The following is a 19,991-nucleotide window of genomic DNA, read 5'->3' as shown; positions in this document are numbered from 1 at the left end:
CCCCCTTACCACTGCTCGTTTGGATAACTCAGGTCCTGCTCGCCTTATCCTCGTCACAGGGACACAGCTTGTGCTGATGGAGCTGGGTTTGCCGTGATGCCTGTGAAGGAGCCTGGTATGCAAGACAATTTCCAGCTCAAGTTAAGACCCGGCAGGAAAAAAACATCTCATCAGTGGCCTTTCTGAGAGCAGAGATCACCAGCACAGTGTCGGTGCTGCTGCCTCCAACACCTCTCGTCTCTTTGGGTAGAGAGACAGAAGAAAAGGCAGCCAAGCTACCCTGCCTTTGCAATAAATTCCTGTTTAATGGTATATGTTGTAATATGTTGCATCACTTGAAGGTTCTTCTTTATTATTATTTTTTTTCTTTATGTAGATTTAAATATTTTGCTGTATTTGTTAAGAGAGACCCACTGTTTATGGCCACAGAAACCCTTTCCCCTCTCTTGGCACTCTCCAGTGCCACACAGCTGGTGTGAATTTTACTATCAGCATCTGCAATTTAAAAAAATTAAGCCAATTTTAGAAGGAAAAAAAAGGGTTTTCCACTAAGCCTAGCTCACCCCCCCTGCCCTTTAAAACGTTATAAATAGAAAAACATCATCAACAAACTCCTTCACTGTGCAAGAGCCTAATTTCTTCCTCTCCGCTGGGATCTGGTGTGTTTTTCAGCCTGTCATTAATTGTGCTGTATTGTGTGCATTTTCTGCTTCACTAGTTAGTCAGATAGGCAGCAAATGGAGTCAGCTCTAGGTCACAGAACACAAAAAGCCAGCTCCTGCTGTCTCCCAATCAGGTAGAGATATTGAATTGGGCTTCGTGTAATTGAAAACATTAGCAGGCTGGAAAATAACCAATTCTTAAACACAGAATCCTGAAATGCAGGAGGAAACAAACAAACAAACCAAAAACACACACAGAAAACCCAAGGTTTGAAATTCCTGATGGGCCTGATCCAGCTCCCACTAAAAGCTGTAAAAATTCTTCCACCTCTTGCCGTGGGATTAGATTCAGGTGCAAGGAAAGAAATGCTGAAAGCACGGTGACTTAAAGGCAGAGATAAAATTATATATATATATATACATATATATTTTAAATGATCGTTCCCCCAAATTTATGAATAAAATAAGGTTTACTGTTCCTATTTTTTTCAATAGACATGCTGAGACATAGGAAAAATGTAGCTTTAAATGGCCTTTTTTTAAAAAAAAAAAATTAAAAAAAAAAAATCTGGACTTTTCTTGTTTACAGAAGGAATTCCTCGGCGTGTCTGATTTGTCCAGAGCTTTTCCTGTTTTTAACTTGATGCCCAGAGCTTGCCTTTAGTCTGTTCCCAATGCAGAGGAGATTCCTGAGAGGCAGCCCATGTCCCACTGGTGCAGGGTGCGTTTCCCCCGCCATCAGCTCGCATTTGGGACCTGCACCTCCAACTTCCCAGTGCCGCTGTGCTTCCACCCCGGCTCCACGCCTGTGAGTCAGATGCTGGCCATTGCACGACCTGCTGGGAGCTTCTTTGCCAGATCCCCCAGAGCAGGGGATATCTAAAACTTACTCCTAATGACCTTAGGCAAGTAAATATCCCTGGGTAAGCAGATGAACATTTCCATGCCTGTATGTGCATAGGCTGTGGGTTTTGTACATCCATAGCTCGAAATACTTGACCATCCTTTCCTCACCTTGTGTTTTGTTTTTTTTTTGTTGTTGAGTCAGTGGTGATGGAGATCTCTGTGCCCTCAAGCATCTGCAGGGATAATACCTTCAAAAGCTTTGCTTTTTTACTTACAGCATAATGTAGCTGCAGGAGGAATCCAGAGGCCGTGGCTCGGAGCAGGTGCGTGTTGCAGGCAGGGCAGGAACGCTGCTGCTCTCGGGGATGGGCTGCTCCGCATGGAGCACCTCAAAACACCCATGCCAAGTCCCATCCCTGATGTTGTGCTATGGGGACAGGGAACAAAATATGCTGAATTTTCTGTGCAGACCCTTTTATTTTTTTTCCTGGGGTACCTATCGTGTTGCTCCCCCCTGGCTGTCCCGGTGGCGTTCAGCACAATCTTGCACTTTACACTGCAGCATGCAAATATCAGGCAGCCTTGGCTGGTCTCCGCTGCGAACGCCATGACACCAGGAGCCAACCCCTGCATTTTAATTAGAATTTGTTTGCATCTGCTTTCTCCCGCGTCTCCTCAGCTCTCAGAAAGGCCCAACGCCCGCTATGGCTGCGCGATGCGTGTAGGGAAAGACGTGCGACACGCGGCCGTGGTCCCTTATCGGGTGGCGGCGCTGGCGGCCGCGTCCTCCTGGGACCTGCCGTCGGGAACGGCCGAGCCGGCTGCTGGGAGAGGGAGATAAGGCGAAGAACGAGTCCCCGACGGCTCCTGCTGCTTCGGGCCTGCTATCTACATCATCACAGCCCCCTGCTCTGTGTACGCCGCGTGTCTGGCGCTCCTTCCCTACATCACCTGCGTGGCGTATCGGCAGCACAGCAAAATGCTCTGGCCTCAGAGCTCCGAGCCTGCTTGGCTCGGCGTTGCTGAACGGCGTGAGTTGGGGCTTGCTGCTCGGCGTTCCTGGCCCCAAAAGAGCAGGGTGAACCTCTGAGCAAGGGGGGCACTGGGGCACATAGGGTGGATGGTGAATGGCTGCAACTCCCCTGTCTGCCCAGCAGCAAACAGAGAAGAGCCCCAGGGAGAATTTAGGGGCGTAACAGGCCAGCTCGCTCCCTGGGGAAAAATAAAATAAAAAGGAGTCTACTATAGCCACTGTATTTGTACATATAGCAGTTTTATGTACGTATGGGTCACACACAGGCATTTTGTCAACTCCACATGTTAGAGAACAACTCATTTTGTTATGGCTCAGGCAATAAACCTGCTTCCCCCAGGCACGGTGCCCTGCAGCAGGGTGTGCGCCCATTCAGAAATGCCTCTTCTCAGCCCCGGGCTGCAATGTGCTGTAAATTCCAAGCTGCTGAAATCTGTGTGAGGTGTTAAATGTTCGAACAGCAAAATATCTTAGCTTTGATTTTTTTTTCAGTATCTCTGGAGTGCATCTCGGAGCCCTATTGCCATTCCTGATAGCAAACTGGTGGGGAGGAGAGAGGGAAGCACGGCTATTATGCAGGTAAATACATTTAATGTTGGTGATGATGCAAGCAGAAATCCCTCATCCATGGTGATGTAGAGGGCGGCTGGGAACATCTGAAAATAGCTCCATGGGATGCTGTTACTGCCTGCACGCTTCTCTGCTGCTGTAGCACCGACTGTGCAGCCACGCGGTTTGTGAGGATCACAAAAACCAGCTGCTGGCAAGTCACCTTCAGTAGGTTTCAGGGTAAACAGCACATTGGGATGAATAAGGTCATTCATGATGCTCAAAGAATACTGAAGGATGTTGCTTTTAAGGCTCTGTAGGGATTTCAGAAGATGGATTTGCCTTGACCTGGCCGCGCGCAGTCAGCAGCCACCCTTAGCAGTGCGCTTTTCCTCCTGGTGCTGTTGGGGCACAGCAGCAGCCGAGGTGCGTTCACAGCTCCATGTGCGCACCGCCTGTGCTCAGGTCTGTGCGGAACCAAAGCAGGGTGAGACTCAGGCTCAAGCCTCACGCTTTTACAGGTGGAGTAGATTTGAAGCTGGCCCTGACTTTGCAAGCAGACGGGGATCTCACAGATTTCACCCCAGGGCCGGTGACTTCTTGATCTGCTTGGACACCCCACGCCCCTCGTTGGTAACACTGCTGTCATCTTGGCTGTCTCCTGCTCCACGGGGCAGTGGCAGCATCTTCCCAAACAAGTCACCTTACATTTCAATCCATGTCAACTGTGTGTAAGGTGATGCTGACATCCAGAAACATTAGGTTTAAATGATGCTTTTTGGTGCTATCACTAGGACGCAGGTTTGCAACCTGCCACATTTTGTGTTTGTGTGTTCTCGCACTGCGTTGTTGCTCACTGAAAATCAAAGGAGACTGCCTGACAGTAAAAGGAACTGAAGAAGAGAGAGAGATACAGATTTGGTCATAAAATACAACTTTAATTCTTTTAAAGCCCTGAATGAGACACAGGAAAGGCAAATATTTGCTCTGCTGCTGACCTTCTCAGGCAAATAGCGCATCAGGTCCTGGCGGGGCTGGAGGCATCGCGCTGCAGGGAAGTGAGAAATCAGGGGGCAGCCGCTGATTGCTCGGGGGAGCCCCAGCGAATTCCCCAAATCCCAGTGTGTGGAGAAGCCCAGTGTGGATGGACGTGCCCAAATAGCAGCTCAGGTTCTGAGTCTCACCTGTCCCAGTGAGCACGTCCTCTCCCTGCACCACCTGGAGACCTCTGGGTCTGCTGACACCTCCCCTCCTAGGTACCCCTTCCTTATCAGGTCTCCTTAGATCTCAACCACAAATATGCTCAAGTGGATTAACGGCAGCGTGGACGGATGCAGCACCAGATGCACTGCGGATGGGGGGACTGGGTGCTGCAGGTGGGCTGCACACCGTTAAAATAGGGCTTCAAAGGTGTTTACAAAGCGGAATTGCAAACCATCAGAGAAATGTATAGCTTGGGGAGAATAAGTTCTCTTGCACGATTAATGAAACAGTTGCTCTCTTACTCAGGTTTACTACAGGCTTTATAAAGCTTAGTAGGAAAGCATTCCTGTGTGTTACCAGCTCTTCCAGTACCAGAACTGGTCTATTTTTGTCCAGCTACTCATCACTGCCACTGAAGAGAGTACAACTTGTTTTCACTGTGTTTAGAGTGGAAATTCACACACATTTCCAACATACCAATAATTTTCCACATGCGAGCCATCCTGTCTCTGCTGCAGAGAATTATCTTTAATGTTTTAAGCTGAGGAATGACTGTTCAAGGAATTCTGGTAGAATTCCTGGTGCCCTGGAGGTGCAGTGCCCTGCTCACACAAGGGAAGGTGCTCGCTGGGGATGGGGAGAGCCACCATGGATTTTGCCTACAGCCTTGGACAGTGCTGTTGCTTCTGCCTGGAGCACACCGAGGGATGGCTCAGGGGCCATGATCTCTGCCCACCTTGGTAGTTTAAAGCAGAAAGGGCACCCAGGAGGAGCTCTGCAGGTACCCACACGTGGCCGATGCCACCCAGGGCTCCTGGTTCCTCGCCGTGTCCAGCCGATCGTCTCCGTAACGCTGCCGCTCACGACTAATCCTCCAGGATTAGGGATGAACTGTAGCTGCTGCGGCTTCCACCTTTGCCGCATAGCAACGAGAGTGGAAAGTCAATTAATTACCTTCTCGCTGGAATCCGGGGCCCTTTCGTCCTCGGCTCAGCCGAGTGTGTAATGGGAAGGGAGCGCGGCAGGCTGCGGCTGGCCAGCAGGGAATTGCACGACAAAGTGAAAGATGAGCTCCAGGAAAGGAGAGGGAGGGCGCCGGGGGAAATCCCTGTCCTACGGGTTCATTAGAAAAGTAAGAGGCTGCTGATTACCCAATTATTGACTTATCTCCCTGCTTTCAGCCCCAGTGACAGCTCTGCGGACACCTCCGTCTCCTTGCCGGGCACCACCTGAGCTCCAGGGGATGTGGGCGACCTGCTCACAGCCCCAGCCTGCTCGGCAGCTGAGCTTTCCAGAACTTTCTTCCCACAATGTTTGCTCCTTGGCTGCTCTCCCCTCGGCTGTCACCGCAGCTGGATGCCACCTTTGGGCTGGTGCCTGACCTCTGTTCAGCTGCTGTCCGAGCTGTTTTCAAGGTGACCGCTTTAGCATTCTCCCAGGAAGCTTCCTATGGGGAAGGTTAATGGAAAAATCATTTTAAGGTTGAATTTCCTCAGGAAGCTCTGACTGATGGGTACAAACACAACGGAGGAACCAAGGTGATGATCTGAAGCAACGCTAGGTCTGACTCAGGAGGTGCTTCTCCTGGTGGCTTGCCTGCAGCATGGGGACTTGCAAGGTCACAGTGACCAGGACCCAGTGAGCAGAGCCCTGAGTGAAAGTGGAGAGAAAGAAGGGCAGGGATACATCCATTTATCAGAGCTGGCAGCTTTGGACTCCTCTGCAGTTGCCTGTCAGAGTGCACCTTCAGGGGACATCCTGAGCAGCACCTCCTGGGGTGGGGAAGTGGTGGCGAGAGGGGAATGGGTCTGCAGGGTCCTCACCCAGCACAACCACATTTAGTCAGTAAATGAACCCAAACATCAGGGAGTTCAGGACCAGGAGGGAGCTCCCAAACCACGATCCTGCTCTCAGCTCACACATCTTCTCCTTTCCCAGGCTCGCAGTGCTTCACACTCAGCTTTCTCAGGTGCTCCACGGAGAAGTGGCAGTACCTTTAAGCCTAATTTATCCCAGCCATAATTTGTGTGTGTGCAGGGGGAGGTAATCACAGAACTGCCTTCCCTGCTGTTCTTTTCCTGAGATTTTACTCTCCAAATTTCTATTATTTTTTTATAAATCAAATTAACTAAATTGCTTAAGAAGTACTTTTCTATTAAAAGAAGACGCTGTCATGATGCCAAAAGGTTTACTCTAACAACCGTTTGATAGTAATCCTTTGAGTTTATGGGCTGCTGTCTTCAAAGTTGAAGGGCTTTGTGCCTTCTTAAGGCTCCCCTGAGCAATGACTATTCTGGTACACATCTGCAGAGGTCTAAGCCAAGGTGTAAATGAATGGAAGGTCATAAATACGACTCAAAGACTGGCTCCTGTATCCGAAGACCCCCGGATCACTGTGCAGGGCAGGAGCAGTGCCTGGAGCCTCGGAGGATCCCATCTCAGAGCAGCCCCGGTGCCAGAGCAGGGAAGGAGCTTTCACAGAGGTGCTGGTGCTGCGAGGCACCTGCCTGCAGGAGGGATTAAGCGGTCGGGCCACAGCAGCACACACGGACACCTCAAAGCAGCTCTGGGATCCGGACTTGCACATCTGGGTCTTTGTTACACTGGGGTCTCTGCCCCTCTTTCCTGGGGCATGAGCAGTGCATCCCCCACCTGCCCAGAGCTCACCCAGGGAGAAGGCGATGCTGATAGCGGTGGGGGAAGAGCAATGACGGCAGCAGGATTCCCCTCGTTTGAACTTGTGGTGTAAGAGAAGATGGAAGGACAACGGCACGGGAAGGTGAAAGCCCTCTGAAACCTGCAGTGTGACCCGAATGGCTGCAGGGGCTGGGATCAGCCCCGGGGCTTCTCTCATCGAGAAGGAGCAGAAATGCATGAGGATCATGGTGGGGCTCTGTGTTGCACTGCCTCTTTTGTAGAGGTAAAATAAAACCAATCTGAGAGAGAAGAAAATCCAAAAAGAACAAAACAAAAACAAAACAGGGAGGGAAGGGAAGGGAAGGGAAGGGAAGGGAAGGGAAGGGAAGGGAAGGGAAGGGAAGGGAAGGGAAGGGAAGGGAAGGGAAGGGAAGGGAAGGGAAGGGAAGGGAAGGGAAGGGAAGGGAAGGGAAGGGAAGGGAAGGGAAGGGAAGGGAAGGGAAGGGAAGGGAAGGGAAGGGAAGGGAAGGGAAGGGAAGGGAAGGGAAGGGAAGGGAAGGGAAGGGAAGGGAAGGGAAGGGAAGGGAAGGGAAGGGAAGGGAAGGGAAGGGAAGGGAAGGGAAGGGAAGGGAAGGGAAGGGAGGAAGGAAGGAAGGAAGGAAGGAAGGAAGGAAGGAAGGAAGGAAGGAAGGAAGGAAGGAAGGAAGGAAGGAAGGAAGGAAGGAAGGAAGGAAGGAAGGAAGGAAGAACAACAACAACAACAACAGCAACAACAACAAAAAGAAGCAAATCTGACACCCAAGAAAATATAATTATAATAATAATGGTTTTCAAGCTGGAAGAAAAGAGCATTTAAAATGGAATCAGAGCCAATGGCTAAACCAGTAAGTGGATGCTCCTCATGATAAAGGCACAGGCCTGGGACTCAGCCCCTGTTGGCGTGGAGGCTGCCATCAGGCAGAGCCTGTGTGTGCTGCCCTGGTGATCCGGGCCCAAACGGCTGCTTCTGCTGCAGGAATCCTGCTGAACGACCTGTCCGGGGGCCCTGGGGGTTCCCCAGTGCTGCAGATCACCCAGATCACACGGATATGTGTGAGATGAAAAAGGGCAACGTGTGAGGAGCCTTTCTGCAAAACAAGTCGCTGATGTTTGCTTTATTTTTTAAGAGTGGTGCTCTGCAGCCCCCAACCTGTGCCCACCAGCACCCAAATCTCTTCCGCTGGAGGCAGGCCCACAGCGGACTGGTGACCTCCAGCACAGCCCGACATTTCGGGTCATCCCCTCCAGCAGCAGGACGTGGTGGTACTGATGGGGGCTGAGCTGCCTTTCCCTTCGGATGGTGCAGTGCCGTGCCTCGCTGCGCTCCTTGCTTTTCCTTACGCCTTGTGCGGCCCTGACCTTGACTGCTTCCCCTAAGTGGCTTTTATTTTTGGCTTCTGGCAAGAAATACTTGCTGACACCAGCGCATGGAGGCTGAGGGTTTGGAAACAGCAACCTCTGCGTGTGGGCTGCGTGGTCGTGCTGGCAGGAGCCACCCTCCGAGCCATGAGCCCGACGTGCCGGGACGGTGCTGCTGTCAGAACCGGGCACAAAAGGGAGAAGGCAAAGGAGCAGATGGGGATGGACCTCGTTGAAATTGAGCCCCAAAGGCGAGCAGGCTGCCAGCACTGCTGCTCTGCTCTGCAAGGCCCTTCATCAGAGCCTGCACGACCTTAAAAAATTAAAAAAAAATAATTTTAAATCATATGAGAAATATACAGGTTAAAAAAAAATCTTAATTACTGGGACATAATCTCACTACAGACTGCACAGGAAGGAATTTCCTTTACAGCCCAGCCCCTGTCCATTACAGCAGCTTTTCTGCCCTGCTTTGAAGCCTCAGTGCCCAGGCACAGGACTGGGCAGCGGGGCCGGATCCAGGCTGGGGCTGGGTGCTGCTGGCCAGGAGCTGAGCCTGCTGTGGGTGGCAGGGCTGGGGTCAGGAGGCAGGGGGGCAAGGATACGTCTGTGGCCACAGCCACAGGGTCTGCAACAACAGGCTGCAGCCACTGGGACTCAGTTTGAAATCACACACACAAAATAATCCCTACACAAGCTCAACTTCATGCTGCAGGAAGAGAGCTGAGCTGATTCAGTTTTGGAAAGCAGCACTTGGAGTCTACAGCTGCTGGAGAGGAGGGCTTTTTGTTTAAAAGTTGAAACGAAAATCTTGGCACACACAAAGCATGCTCTTCCCTAGTTTGTAATCGTCTCTGTGAAACACAAGCGTGTGTACTTACGTACATAGTTAACTGGGCAGTGACAGCGCTTTGGATATTATGTCAATGGAAGTGCTGCTACGCTCGTGGGACCAGTACTGCTCACGCAGAGACCTGGGAATTTGGCATCACAAGTAACCAATGACTATCACTTAATTTTTATGACAACAATAAAGCCAAACTCTGAGTTAAATTTAATTCCAATTTATTGGAAGTATTGTTAAGAACATGTTGTGGTCAGATGATGGTAAATGTTTAGTCTATAGATGATCAGGGTTTATCGCGGCTCTTCTGGGATGTGGCAGTCACAGAAATTCCTGCACAGGTCGTCTCCCTCTTACAGATCCCTGTTTGCAAACACTGAGGTCAGATCAAGAAGCCTTTATTTAGTTTTTACGGATTCTTCAGGTGGATTTTCTCCTGGGCTAAGCCACAAACTGTGTTAATCTGTGGTGACAGTATCGCAGCCCTTCGCCCGCTCTTTGTTTTGTCTCGGCAGTTTGGGCAGCCATTTTGTGCTCAGTAAAAGAAAAAGAATAAATCCAACCCATCCATTATGGGCATTCTCCTGGAGACTTTCCTTTTGGATGTTATTCCATCATGCATTTCCATGGCAATTATAATTCAGCCTACAGTTAATTGTCTCTGACTCGGAAACCATCCTGCGAATGAATTCAGCCTCCCCAAGACCCCAGGTAGGAACCAAGCAGTAGCGTGAGCGAGCGTTAATACCACGTGCAGCATCTTCACCCTGAATACCCAGACAGCAAGGACTGAAAATGTGCAAGAAGGGCAAGGTGTGACCCAGGGCAGGGCTGTCAGCCCCATGCTCGTGGGGCTGCTTTCCCGGGGGGGCTCAGGGGTGCGGGGCTGCCGGCTGCAGCCCTTCCTCCTGCAGCCCTGCTCGCCCTGCGCAGCGCGCTGCCACGGCTCCATTTTCCTTCCTTACCCTCCTGAAATTCCCCGAGCTATTAACTAGGTCACGGGAGCTGGTCCCCATCCAGCAGTTTGTCTAATTGCCTTTTTATAGTACACCGTGCAACTCTTCATTATCCTGTCAGAGTTCCCCCCGCGGTGCCGGAGGGAGGACGGGGCGGCGGAGCCGGGATGGAGCTCGCTGCTGCTGCTGGGGTGGGGGGCAATAAATGCAGGGGGGGCTTCCAGCGGCGGCTGGAGGCGAGGTGGGCCTCTTCTGGCCTCTGCCAGCACTTCTGTAGGTACCCGGGCACGTGTCTGGGGCTGGGGTCGCTTCTCCAAGCCATGTGTCCGGGCTGACCTGCGCCAGGTCTGCGCCAGGTGGGTTGGTTCTTCGGCAGCTGTGGCCAGGGAGGATTTTGGCAGGGTTTTGGGGAGAAGCTGCCCCCCCGGCCTTCTCGGCACTGCGGCTGGCAGCTCTGCTGTGATGCCCAGCTGCAGGTTTTGGGGGGGGGACAGGGTGTTGGGGGGGATTTTTTGTGGTGTAAGCGTGGAGTCTGTGCAGGAATCGGGGGGCATTTGGACACCCACGCTCGTTGCAGAGGGGGATGAAACTGAGCACGCAGGAATTGCCTTAAATCCCCTTGTTCATATGGAAGCATCTAAATTTCAGACGCGATTTGCGACACTGTGTTTGAGGAAGAACACAGCCCCCAAAAAGTGCAGGAATGACTCCTTTGGGGTGCGGGTCCCTGGCCGCGGGGCTGCCCGTCCCGCTCCCGCACCGCCCCGCTGCGCCCGGCCAGCCGCGGCCCGGAGAGGGGCTGGCGGTGCGGGCTGTGCGGGAGGGCAGCCTGCTCAGCTTGGCCTTGCCTGCCTTCCTCAAACGATTTTTTGAGCGTGAATAGCTCTTTTGCCCTCACTTGGTTAATCAGAAATCCCAGCCGCGAGCCCCCGAGCCTGCTCTGGGGAGATAAGGCAGCGGCGCGCCTCCGGCTGGATCTGCCGGAGCGTGGGGGGGGTCCCGGGGAGCTGCACCCCCAGGAGCTGGGCTGAGCCCCCCGAGCAGGGCCAGGACCCCCAGCCCCATTTCCGCGGGGAGAGCGGTGCCCGAAAACCCCAGCGCCGGGCGGCGGGGAGCCCTCGGCAGCTCCGGGCTGCGGCTCGTTTGCGCGCTCTCCTCCTCGCTTCCTCTGAAAGGATTCGCAGCTCAAACGCCCCCCTGAGACCCGCTAACCTTTGGATAAGGTTTGCCTCGGCTTATCCCGCTCGGGGTAATTAGGAGTTAGGGGGAGCCGGGAGTAAGGCGGCCGCATCCCCGCATCCCGCACCCTGCATCCCGCATCCCCTCCGGCTGCGGGCAGCGATGGGGCGAGCAGCAGAGGTAAATGCCCCAGCCCTCCCCTCTTCTCTCCGCGCTTCTCTTCTCCTTCTCTTCCTCCGCCTCTTTCCCCTTTTGTTCTCTTTTTTATTTCATTTCATTATTATTATTGTTATTGTTATAATTTCCCCTCCCTCCGGTGCGCTTTGCCCCCCTTTCTGGCCGCCGCTCCAAGTTCAGGGTTGCTTTGCTTTCCAGGCGCTGCCGAAGGAATTCTCCTTCCCCCTCCTTCGGGCCCGGGGCAGGAGGGGCGGCAGGGCCGGGGATTGTGTTTGGGGGGGGGGGGCACAACTGGAGGGGGGAGAAGCGGCGAGGAAATGCTGGAACCAGAACCAGGGGGCACCCCGGGGCCACCTCCAGCACCCCTCGGGTCCCCTGCGCCTCCTGTCCCCTCGTTGTCCCCTGCATCCCCCCGCGTCCCCTGCATGTCCGCCCCAACCCGCGCCCCCCCGGTTCCCATTGTCTCGGTGTCCAGGGCTCTGCAGGGGATTTGCCGGGGGGTCGGGTGAAGAGCACCCCCCCCGGCACCCCCTCCCCAAGCGTCCTCGCCCGGAGGCACGATCCGACGGGGGGGTCGCAGAGCCCGGCCGGGGCAGCCCCCCAACGGAGCGGGGCTTCTCCCCCAGCTCCGGGGGCAATCTTTGATTTTGGTTTTTGGTCTTTTCGTTTTTAATTGCTTATTTTTTTCTAAAAAGGTGTCTCCGGAACCCGACGCATCCTTACCGCGCAGTGAGCATCCCAAAGCCCACCTCCCAGCCCCCCCCTCCTATAACCCCTCTCCCAAATCCCCTCTGCCAAAGCCCCCTTCCCCATTCCCCTTTCCCAAAGCCCCTCTCCCCCTCCAGGCGCTGTGCCGGGGTCCCCTTCCGCTCCCCAGGACCTGGGGGTGCTGGGGGCTGCGGCGGAGCCCCCCCGGCTGCAGCAGGGCAGGGCCGAGGGGAGGAGAGGGGCGGGGGGGTTGCGCCAGGGCGGTTTTAGGGAATATTCACGCACCAGACGGCGATTTGGGTGATTTTTCGTTTTGATTTTTTTTTCCCCTCCCTGATGCCCCCTGCAGCCCCTGGAAACAGGTCTCCTTCACATCCTCTTTTACAATGAACTCGTCTTAGGCTAAATTAGGAACAAAATCAAAACAAAACAAACAACCAAGAAAAACAAAACAAAGAAACAACGACAACAACAAAATCGTTGAATTAACCCCCGAGGTGCTCATCGTCGCAGTCGTTGTTTTTTTTGGGTTTTGGTTTTTCTTTTTTCTTTTGCTTTCTCGACCTATTTGTGCACTGATATGTGATAATTCCCCCGCACAGCGAAGGCAGGGAGACGCCGTGCCTCGCCGTCTTCCTTTCACTCGCTTTTATCATTTTTTTAACATTTTAAAAAATATATATATTTTTTTTATTATTTGGGGTCCGGTGTCAGGGGAGAAGCAGCGGCCGAGAGAGCCCCTCGCCGGGGATGTTTCTTTCTGACGCATTTCAGCCGCTTTGCACCCAATGCACCCAATTTTCTTCCTCCTTCCGTCAAAAAAAAAAAAAAAAAAAAAAAAAAAAAAAAAGGATGGGGGGTATCAAAGCGTTTTCTGGAAGCTCTGCTCGATGCCGCATCCCACCTGCATCCGCATCCCCCCCCCTCTCCCTGCCCCGATATTAGGAAATGATTTACCGCTGGCTTTTCCTTTCTTTTGTAATTAAAAAAAAAAATAAAACCAATAAAACGGAGTTTCCTTTTTACCTTCCCAAAGAAACAAACGAACCAGCTGCCCCTCCCTTGGGGAAGGGCCCCCTTCCTTTCTCCCGTCGCCTCGCTGGCTGCACACCTCGGAAACACGCGAACAAAGAACCGCGGCCAGGCTCCTCCGTGCCAAACCAGCGCGGGCGTTTGGAGGCAAAACGAAAATACCGAGCTATATTTGTGTATTTTTTAGAAGAAAGGGGAATCTCTGCGTTAAGATCGGGGGGAGCGCAAAGAGAACCCGGCCGGGGCTCGGCACCCCGGTGGCACGTCGGTGACACTCCGGTGACACTTTGGCACATCGGTGGCACATCGGTGGCACTTTGGCACGTTGGCACGCCGGTGGCACACCGCTGCCCCCCCGGCACGCCGTGCCCCGCATCTGCTGGGGGCTCCCCTGCCCAAGCTGCCCCCAGCCTCCAAAGGGGCCGCGCGTATTTTTGGGTAGCGAAAATAAAAGGGAGGGGTTCTGGGGAGGAAAATTCCGTTAAGGAGCGATCGGAAGCCCCTTTGTCCGCCCCTTCGGGGGGGGCTCTTTTGCCTCGGCCGCCCCCGGAGCGGAGCGGGGAAGGGGTCGGGGCGCGGCGGCGGGGGCTGCGGGGCCGGGGGGGCCGCGCTGCGGCGCTGCTGGCGGGGCCCGGCGGGCGTGGGTGTCGCCGTGCCGCGGGGGGGAGGCTGGGCTTGGCCGGGGCCGCTGGTACCTCCCCCAGAACTGCAGCACTCCTCTCCCCTCTCTTCTCCCCGCGAGGTGGGCGCACTGCGATGGAGACGCGGCGCGCTCTGCCAGGGGCTCGCGCTGCCCGTCTGGTGACAGCCGCCGGCTGGTGACAGCCTCCGTCCGGGGACAGCAGCCGTCCGGGGACAGCCACCGTCCGGGGACAGCCTCCCACCGTCGCCCCCCAGCACAGCCCGGCCGCGGGGACCGGCGGAGGGGCGCGGAGCGGGCGGGGAGCTGCGCTCCCGCACCTGCCCGCCGCGGGGGCATGCCCCAGGGCCGCCCGCAGCGCAGCCGCTCGCAGCGCGCCCGGGAGCGGAGGTAGCGGCTCGGCAGAGCCCCCCCGCACCGCCCCCGCTGCCCTTTTCCCGGAGCCCGGCTCCCGGCCGCCCCCCGCCGCTCGCCCTCCCCGTCGGGTCCATCCGACCGCCGGGTGCGGAGCCGCCACCATGGCCACGCTCCTCCGCAGCAAGCTCTCCAACGTGGCCACCTCCGTGTCCAACAAGTCCCAGGCGAAGATGAGCGGCATGTTCGCCAGGATGGGCTTCCAGGCGGCCACCGACGAGGAGGCGGTGGGCTTCGCCCACTGCGACGACCTGGACATGGAGCACCGGCAGGGGCTGCAGATGGACATCCTCAAGGGCGAGGGAGGCGAGGAGGGCGGCGAGCCGCCCCTGGAGGGGGACATCCACTACCAGAGGGACGGCACCGGCCCCCTGCCGCCCTCCGCCTCCAAGGACGCGGGGGTCTGCTCCGAGCTCTCCGGGCAAGGCAAGCCCAAGATCACGGCGTGGGAGGCGGGCTGGAATGTCACCAACGCCATCCAGGTACGCCCGGGCACCCGCTGCCACCGGCACCGGGACGCGCTGCCCCTGCTCCCATCCCCATACTGGGGTGACCGCAACACCCCTGGGGGGGGAAAAAAAATATGGAAAAACCCACATACCCGACCAAAAAAATATAATAATCAATCAACCAAAACAAACAAACAAAAGACCAAAATCTGCATTTCTTCCTGTTGCCCACCTCCCCTGCAGTGGGTGGGATGGGGTGGCTCGGGTGGGGGGGATGCGCCTGGGGGGACCGGGCCACCTCTCCATGTGTGTCCCCAGCTTTGGGGCAGTGCCAGTGGGTGAAGGGGTCTAGGTGCACTGAGAGGGGCTGGGGACAGACAGGGTGGAGATTTGGGCAAAGCCCAACCGTGCTTGCTTGCTCTGGGCACCTCAGGGTGCGATTACGTGGGTGTGCACGAGGACACGCGTGTGGCTGCGTGGGCAATTGCGTGGGTGGAGAGAAAAAGGGTTTGTGTGTGATTGTGCGCGGCCGTGATTGTGTGGTGTGAGTGTGGGATGGCTGCGTTGGTGTCACCGTGTGCGAGCAAGGCAGCGTGCGCGTGCACGCGCGTGTGCCTGCGGCCGCAGGTGCCTGGGTGCAGGCGTCTGCCTGGTCCCCTCGGTGAGCCGAGCAACACGGTTTCCATTTTGTCTCTTTCTAGGGGATGTTTGTTCTGGGCCTGCCCTATGCCATCCTTCATGGTGGATACCTAGGACTCTTTTTAATAATTTTCGCTGCGGTGGTTTGCTGCTACACTGGGAAAATCCTTATTGCCTGTCTTTATGAAGAGAATGAGGACGGGGAGATAGTCAGGGTGAGAGACTCCTACGTGGACATAGCCAACGCGTGCTGTGCGCCCCGCTTCCCCACGCTCGGAGGCAGAATTGTGAACGTGGCTCAGATCATTGAACTGGTCATGACCTGCATCCTCTATGTGGTGGTCAGTGGGAACCTGATGTACAACAGCTTCCCCAACCTGCCTGTCTCCCAGAAGTCGTGGTCCATCATTGCCACGGCCGTGCTCCTGCCCTGCGCTTTCTTGAAGAACCTCAAGGCAGTCTCCAAGTTCAGCTTGCTCTGCACGTTGGCCCACTTTGTGATCAACATCCTGGTGATCGCCTACTGCCTCTCCAGGGCACGCGACTGGGCGTGGGACAAAGTCAAGTTCTACATTGATGTGAAGAAATTCCCCATCTCCATTGGCATCATTGTCTTCAGCTACACCTCTCAGATCTTTCTGCCTTCCTTGGAGGGGAACATGCAGAACCCCAAGGAGTTCCACTGCATGATGAACTGGACTCACATAGCAGCTTGCATCCTTAAGGGACTCTTTGCCTTGGTCGCCTATCTGACCTGGGCTGATGAGACCAAGGAGGTCATCACAGACAACTTGCCATCCACCATTAGGGCAGTAGTCAACATCTTCTTGGTGGCCAAAGCCTTGCTCTCCTACCCCCTGCCGTTCTTTGCAGCTGTGGAAGTCCTGGAGCGATCCCTCTTCCAGGACGGAAACAGGGCCTTCTTCCCCAACTGCTACGGGGGCGACGGGCGGCTCAAGTCCTGGGGACTCACCCTCAGATGTGCCCTGGTAGTCTTCACCCTGCTCATGGCCATCTATGTCCCTCATTTTGCCCTCCTGATGGGTCTTACCGGGAGCCTCACAGGCGCAGGGCTCTGCTTCCTGCTCCCCAGTCTTTTCCACCTCAAACTCTTGTGGAGGAAGCTCTTGTGGCACCATGTCTTCTTCGACGTCGCCATTTTCGTTATAGGTGGTATCTGCAGCGTCTCGGGCTTCATCCACTCTTTGGAAGGCCTCATAGAGGCCTTCAGAACCAACGCGGAAGACTAAGGAGGGGCCAGAGCTGGCTGCAGCAAGAGAATCGCATCGAACATCTGCATAGCCAAAAAAATCCGCATCCCTTGAATGAAGAGAGTCATTATTTTCGTTACGTGCATCCAACAAATTCTATGTCTTAGAAATCTGCAAATTAAATGAGATAAGACGAGAAGACAGTGTTCGCCCTGCCATCTTTTTAAATAAGCTAAGAGTTAAATATATTTTTTTGTTATTTAGAATGTTTTAAAGGAAAATACGTGGTGCCCCATCCCGATCTCCTCACTAGTTGCCTGAAGCTTGGCCCCCCGCGAAGGACCAGTCGGGAACCGATTGCAGCTTTACTGCTCCTCACAGCTCTGCGGTTCGGTGCTTCAGGAGGAGGAACAGGCACCGACCCGATGGGACTGGGGCTCTGTGCTTACAGACGGAAGCGAGCAAGCTGCGGGCGCTGGGAGCAGGGCCCTTCCTTTATTTTACACAGGTTGAGAGAGAAGTAAATGAGCCCCGGATTGTGTGGCCAGCCCAGCAAGCCCTCGCACCAGCTGATGACTGCAGCGTTGACACCGCAGCGATGCCAGGACTGCTGAATTCTCCCACCCGGACTCACACCGAGGAACGGCGCTGCCCATCGATCACATTTTGCCTCCGGTTGAAATCACAAACCCGGAGTCCACTTCTCAGTGATTTTGTTTTGTTTTGTTTTGTTTCATTTTAACGATTGTTACTTCTAAATTATGAAAAGAAAAGCATATATATATTGTTGGATTTGACGTCGTTCAGGATACAGAAACAAAACTAAGACAAAACTCATTCTGTGCAATCTACCAGATCCGTGGAGCTGTTTCCAATGTATGTGTGGTGTAATTGTGGTAAATAAGATGAAAAATGTATATCAGAAAAACAAAAGTCTATCTTTAACTTATAATGTGGTACATAAATATATCAAACAATAAAGAGAAAACCTATCCGAGGAGGCTGGCCTGCTTCGCTGAGCAGGGGGCAGGGGAGGGCGGGCTGATAGGATGGGGCAGGGGGCGCGGGGAGCCAAATCCCAAATGTCCGAGCCCCTTGCAAACAGATGAAGGCAGCGAAGCGAAATGCGGGGCTCGGAGCAGCCCTGGCTCGAACCGAGCTGACTCCGCGCTGCATGCGGGCTGTGCCGAGCCGTGCCCAGCCGGGCTGAGCCGTGCAGATCCGAGCCGATCCGAGCCGTGCCGTGCCGTGCCCAGCCGAGCTGAGCCGTGCCGAGCTGTGCTAAGCCGTGCCAAGCCGACCCGATCCAACCCGATTCAACCCAATCCAACCCTATCCAACCCTATCCAACCCGATCCGATCCGATCCGAGCCGTGCCCCCCTCCCGTCCTTGCCCCGCAATGCGGTGCCGGGGGCTGGCTGCCGCACGGCTGCGGCTTGCAGCTGCTCTCCGCGCCGTGCTTTTGGGGTCCTTTCCTCCCCACCTCCCCGTTTTTAGGGCTGCAGCTGCCATCCCCCGTCCTTGTGGGAGGCTGTGGGACCTGCCCGGGGGCCCCCGGGCCGTCCTGCCCCTCTCTGTGCCTCCTCACAGGCCAAAGGGGCACGGGAGGATGGAAAGCGTTTGGGGAAGCTCTACCTTTGAGGAGGTTTTACATTAGCAATTAGGTTTTAAACCTAATTCAGCATATATTTATATTTTTCCCTGTGAGCAAAAAATAAAAATAAAAAAAAAAAAAAAATCGAGCTCCTGCTTTGAGTGCATTTGGGGCTGTAAGGCAATTTCTGCCCTTTTTTCTTTATTTTTTGCTCTGAGCAGTCGAAGGCTCCTTGCTCTACTCGCCCCTCGGGATGCAGAGAAGGGAAGCACAAGCAGGCAGCACCCCACAGGGGCACCTCAAACCCCAAGCCCTGCCTGGCAGAAGCACTGCCAGGCCCTGCAGGTCCCAGGGGGATCCCACCCAGCCTCTGCCTCGCCGCAGCTTCCAGCTGCAGGAGCCTGGGGATTATTCTCAGTTCCCCCAGGCTTTGTCTCGCTGTCGGTTCAGGCACCTTCCTCCGTCTCCCTGCCGGGTGCTGCTGCACGCTCAGGGCTGATGTGCGATGAATTTGGGGAAAAACGAGCTGGGGCAGTAAGCAGAAGTCTGTCCTCTCACCGTGCCCATGGCTGCTGGTGTGTCCATCAGACTGGGTTTGCACCCACGGGCAGCTGGGGGGCTGCAGCAGGCGTTTGGTGCTCTGCTGGTGCCGGGGGAGCTCCCCTGCAGCCGGCCTTGCTGGGGACGTGCAGCTTTACGCAGGGGATGCGGTGGGATGAGCAAAGCACAGCCCGAAATAGCAGCAGGTTTAAAGCAGGAATCGCCTGGGAAAGCGTGGGGATGGGGACGTACAAACTACTCCGAATGGCTTCTGTCTGCAGACCCGCAGCTCCCGGCCGTGTGCTGCAGCAGCCCTCTGAGCCTTCTCACTCTGAGAAGGAATGAAACAAAGGCCTCTCGGCACCCGGAGGGAACATTTCCTCATCGCTCCCTGTCTCCACAGCTCCTCAAGCACAACGGGGACCTCTCTTTGGGATAGTTCCCCGTGACACGAGGGCAATGTCGAATCCCCTTTTCCTCACAGCCGTGCCACTAGGCAGGAACATCAGCAGGAGCTGGGGAGGCGTGAGAGCTTCTCCTGCTCCTCACCACGTGCTGCTTTTGGTGCTGCAGCACGCAAGGGACACCTGTGGCCCTGTGTGTCCCCTCACACGGACTTGGTGACCTCTTCTGTGCTGTCCTGACCCCCTGAACCTCCAGCTTCGAAGCACGTGTGTCAGGCTGCTTCGGCATTTCGGGTGAGGAGCTGGAGCTCCACCAGTGGCCAGCAGCGACTCCACCAGTGTGCCCAGCTGCAGAGCCTTACTGAGGTGCCCAGCCAGGGATGTGGTGACCCCTCTGGGGACATCCCCGTGCCAGGCACCCACAGAGGGAAAGGGAGAGGGGCGCGGAGTGAATGGGGGAAGGCTGGATAGAGGGCAATAGCTGTGATTTAATTTTTTGGCTCAGATCTCCTGTCCAGAGAGATGTTCCCATCCTGTCCCTGTCCTTGTCCTGTCCCTGCCCCATGGGGACAAGGCTCCAGGGCGGCTCCACCTCGCTGTGCTCCTGCCTTGCTGCCAAGCCCCATGTGTTGCTGGGGCACCAGCAGCGGGTCCTGCCCGTGCCCAGGGGGTGTCCCAGAGCCCTGGTGCTGCTGCTGGCCTTGCAGAGGTGACACACGGCTCGCTGTGACCCGGCACAGCCTGCAGCCAGGAGCACTTTGCTCTCACCTTTTGCACTTTCCCAGGGGTGAGCTGCCCTCTAATCCCCCAGGGAGGGAATTTCCTCTCCCACCCGGCTCCTGGTTCCTCCGTCCCCTCGTCCCCTCGTGGCCGGG

General features: G+C 55.3%; 1 protein-coding gene across 1 annotated transcript; it reads left to right on the top strand.

The window, feature by feature from the left end:
• Nucleotides 1–14,382: 14,382 nt before the first annotated feature.
• Nucleotides 14,383–17,218, top strand: SLC32A1 (solute carrier family 32 member 1). Its single transcript, XM_032198427.1, has 2 exons — nt 14,383–14,760; nt 15,429–17,218. The coding sequence occupies exons 1-2, from the start codon at nt 14,383–14,385 to the stop codon at nt 16,614–16,616; spliced, it is 1,566 nt and encodes a 521-aa protein (XP_032054318.1). The 3' UTR covers nt 16,617–17,218.
• Nucleotides 17,219–19,991: the final 2,773 nt, after the last annotated feature.

This window comes from Aythya fuligula, chromosome 16 (assembly GCF_009819795.1).
Source record: "Aythya fuligula isolate bAytFul2 chromosome 16, bAytFul2.pri, whole genome shotgun sequence".
Taxonomy (NCBI): domain Eukaryota; kingdom Metazoa; phylum Chordata; class Aves; order Anseriformes; family Anatidae; genus Aythya; species Aythya fuligula.
The sequence above is the reverse complement of the archived record's forward strand: the minus strand, read 5'-3'. Positions and strand labels throughout refer to the sequence as shown.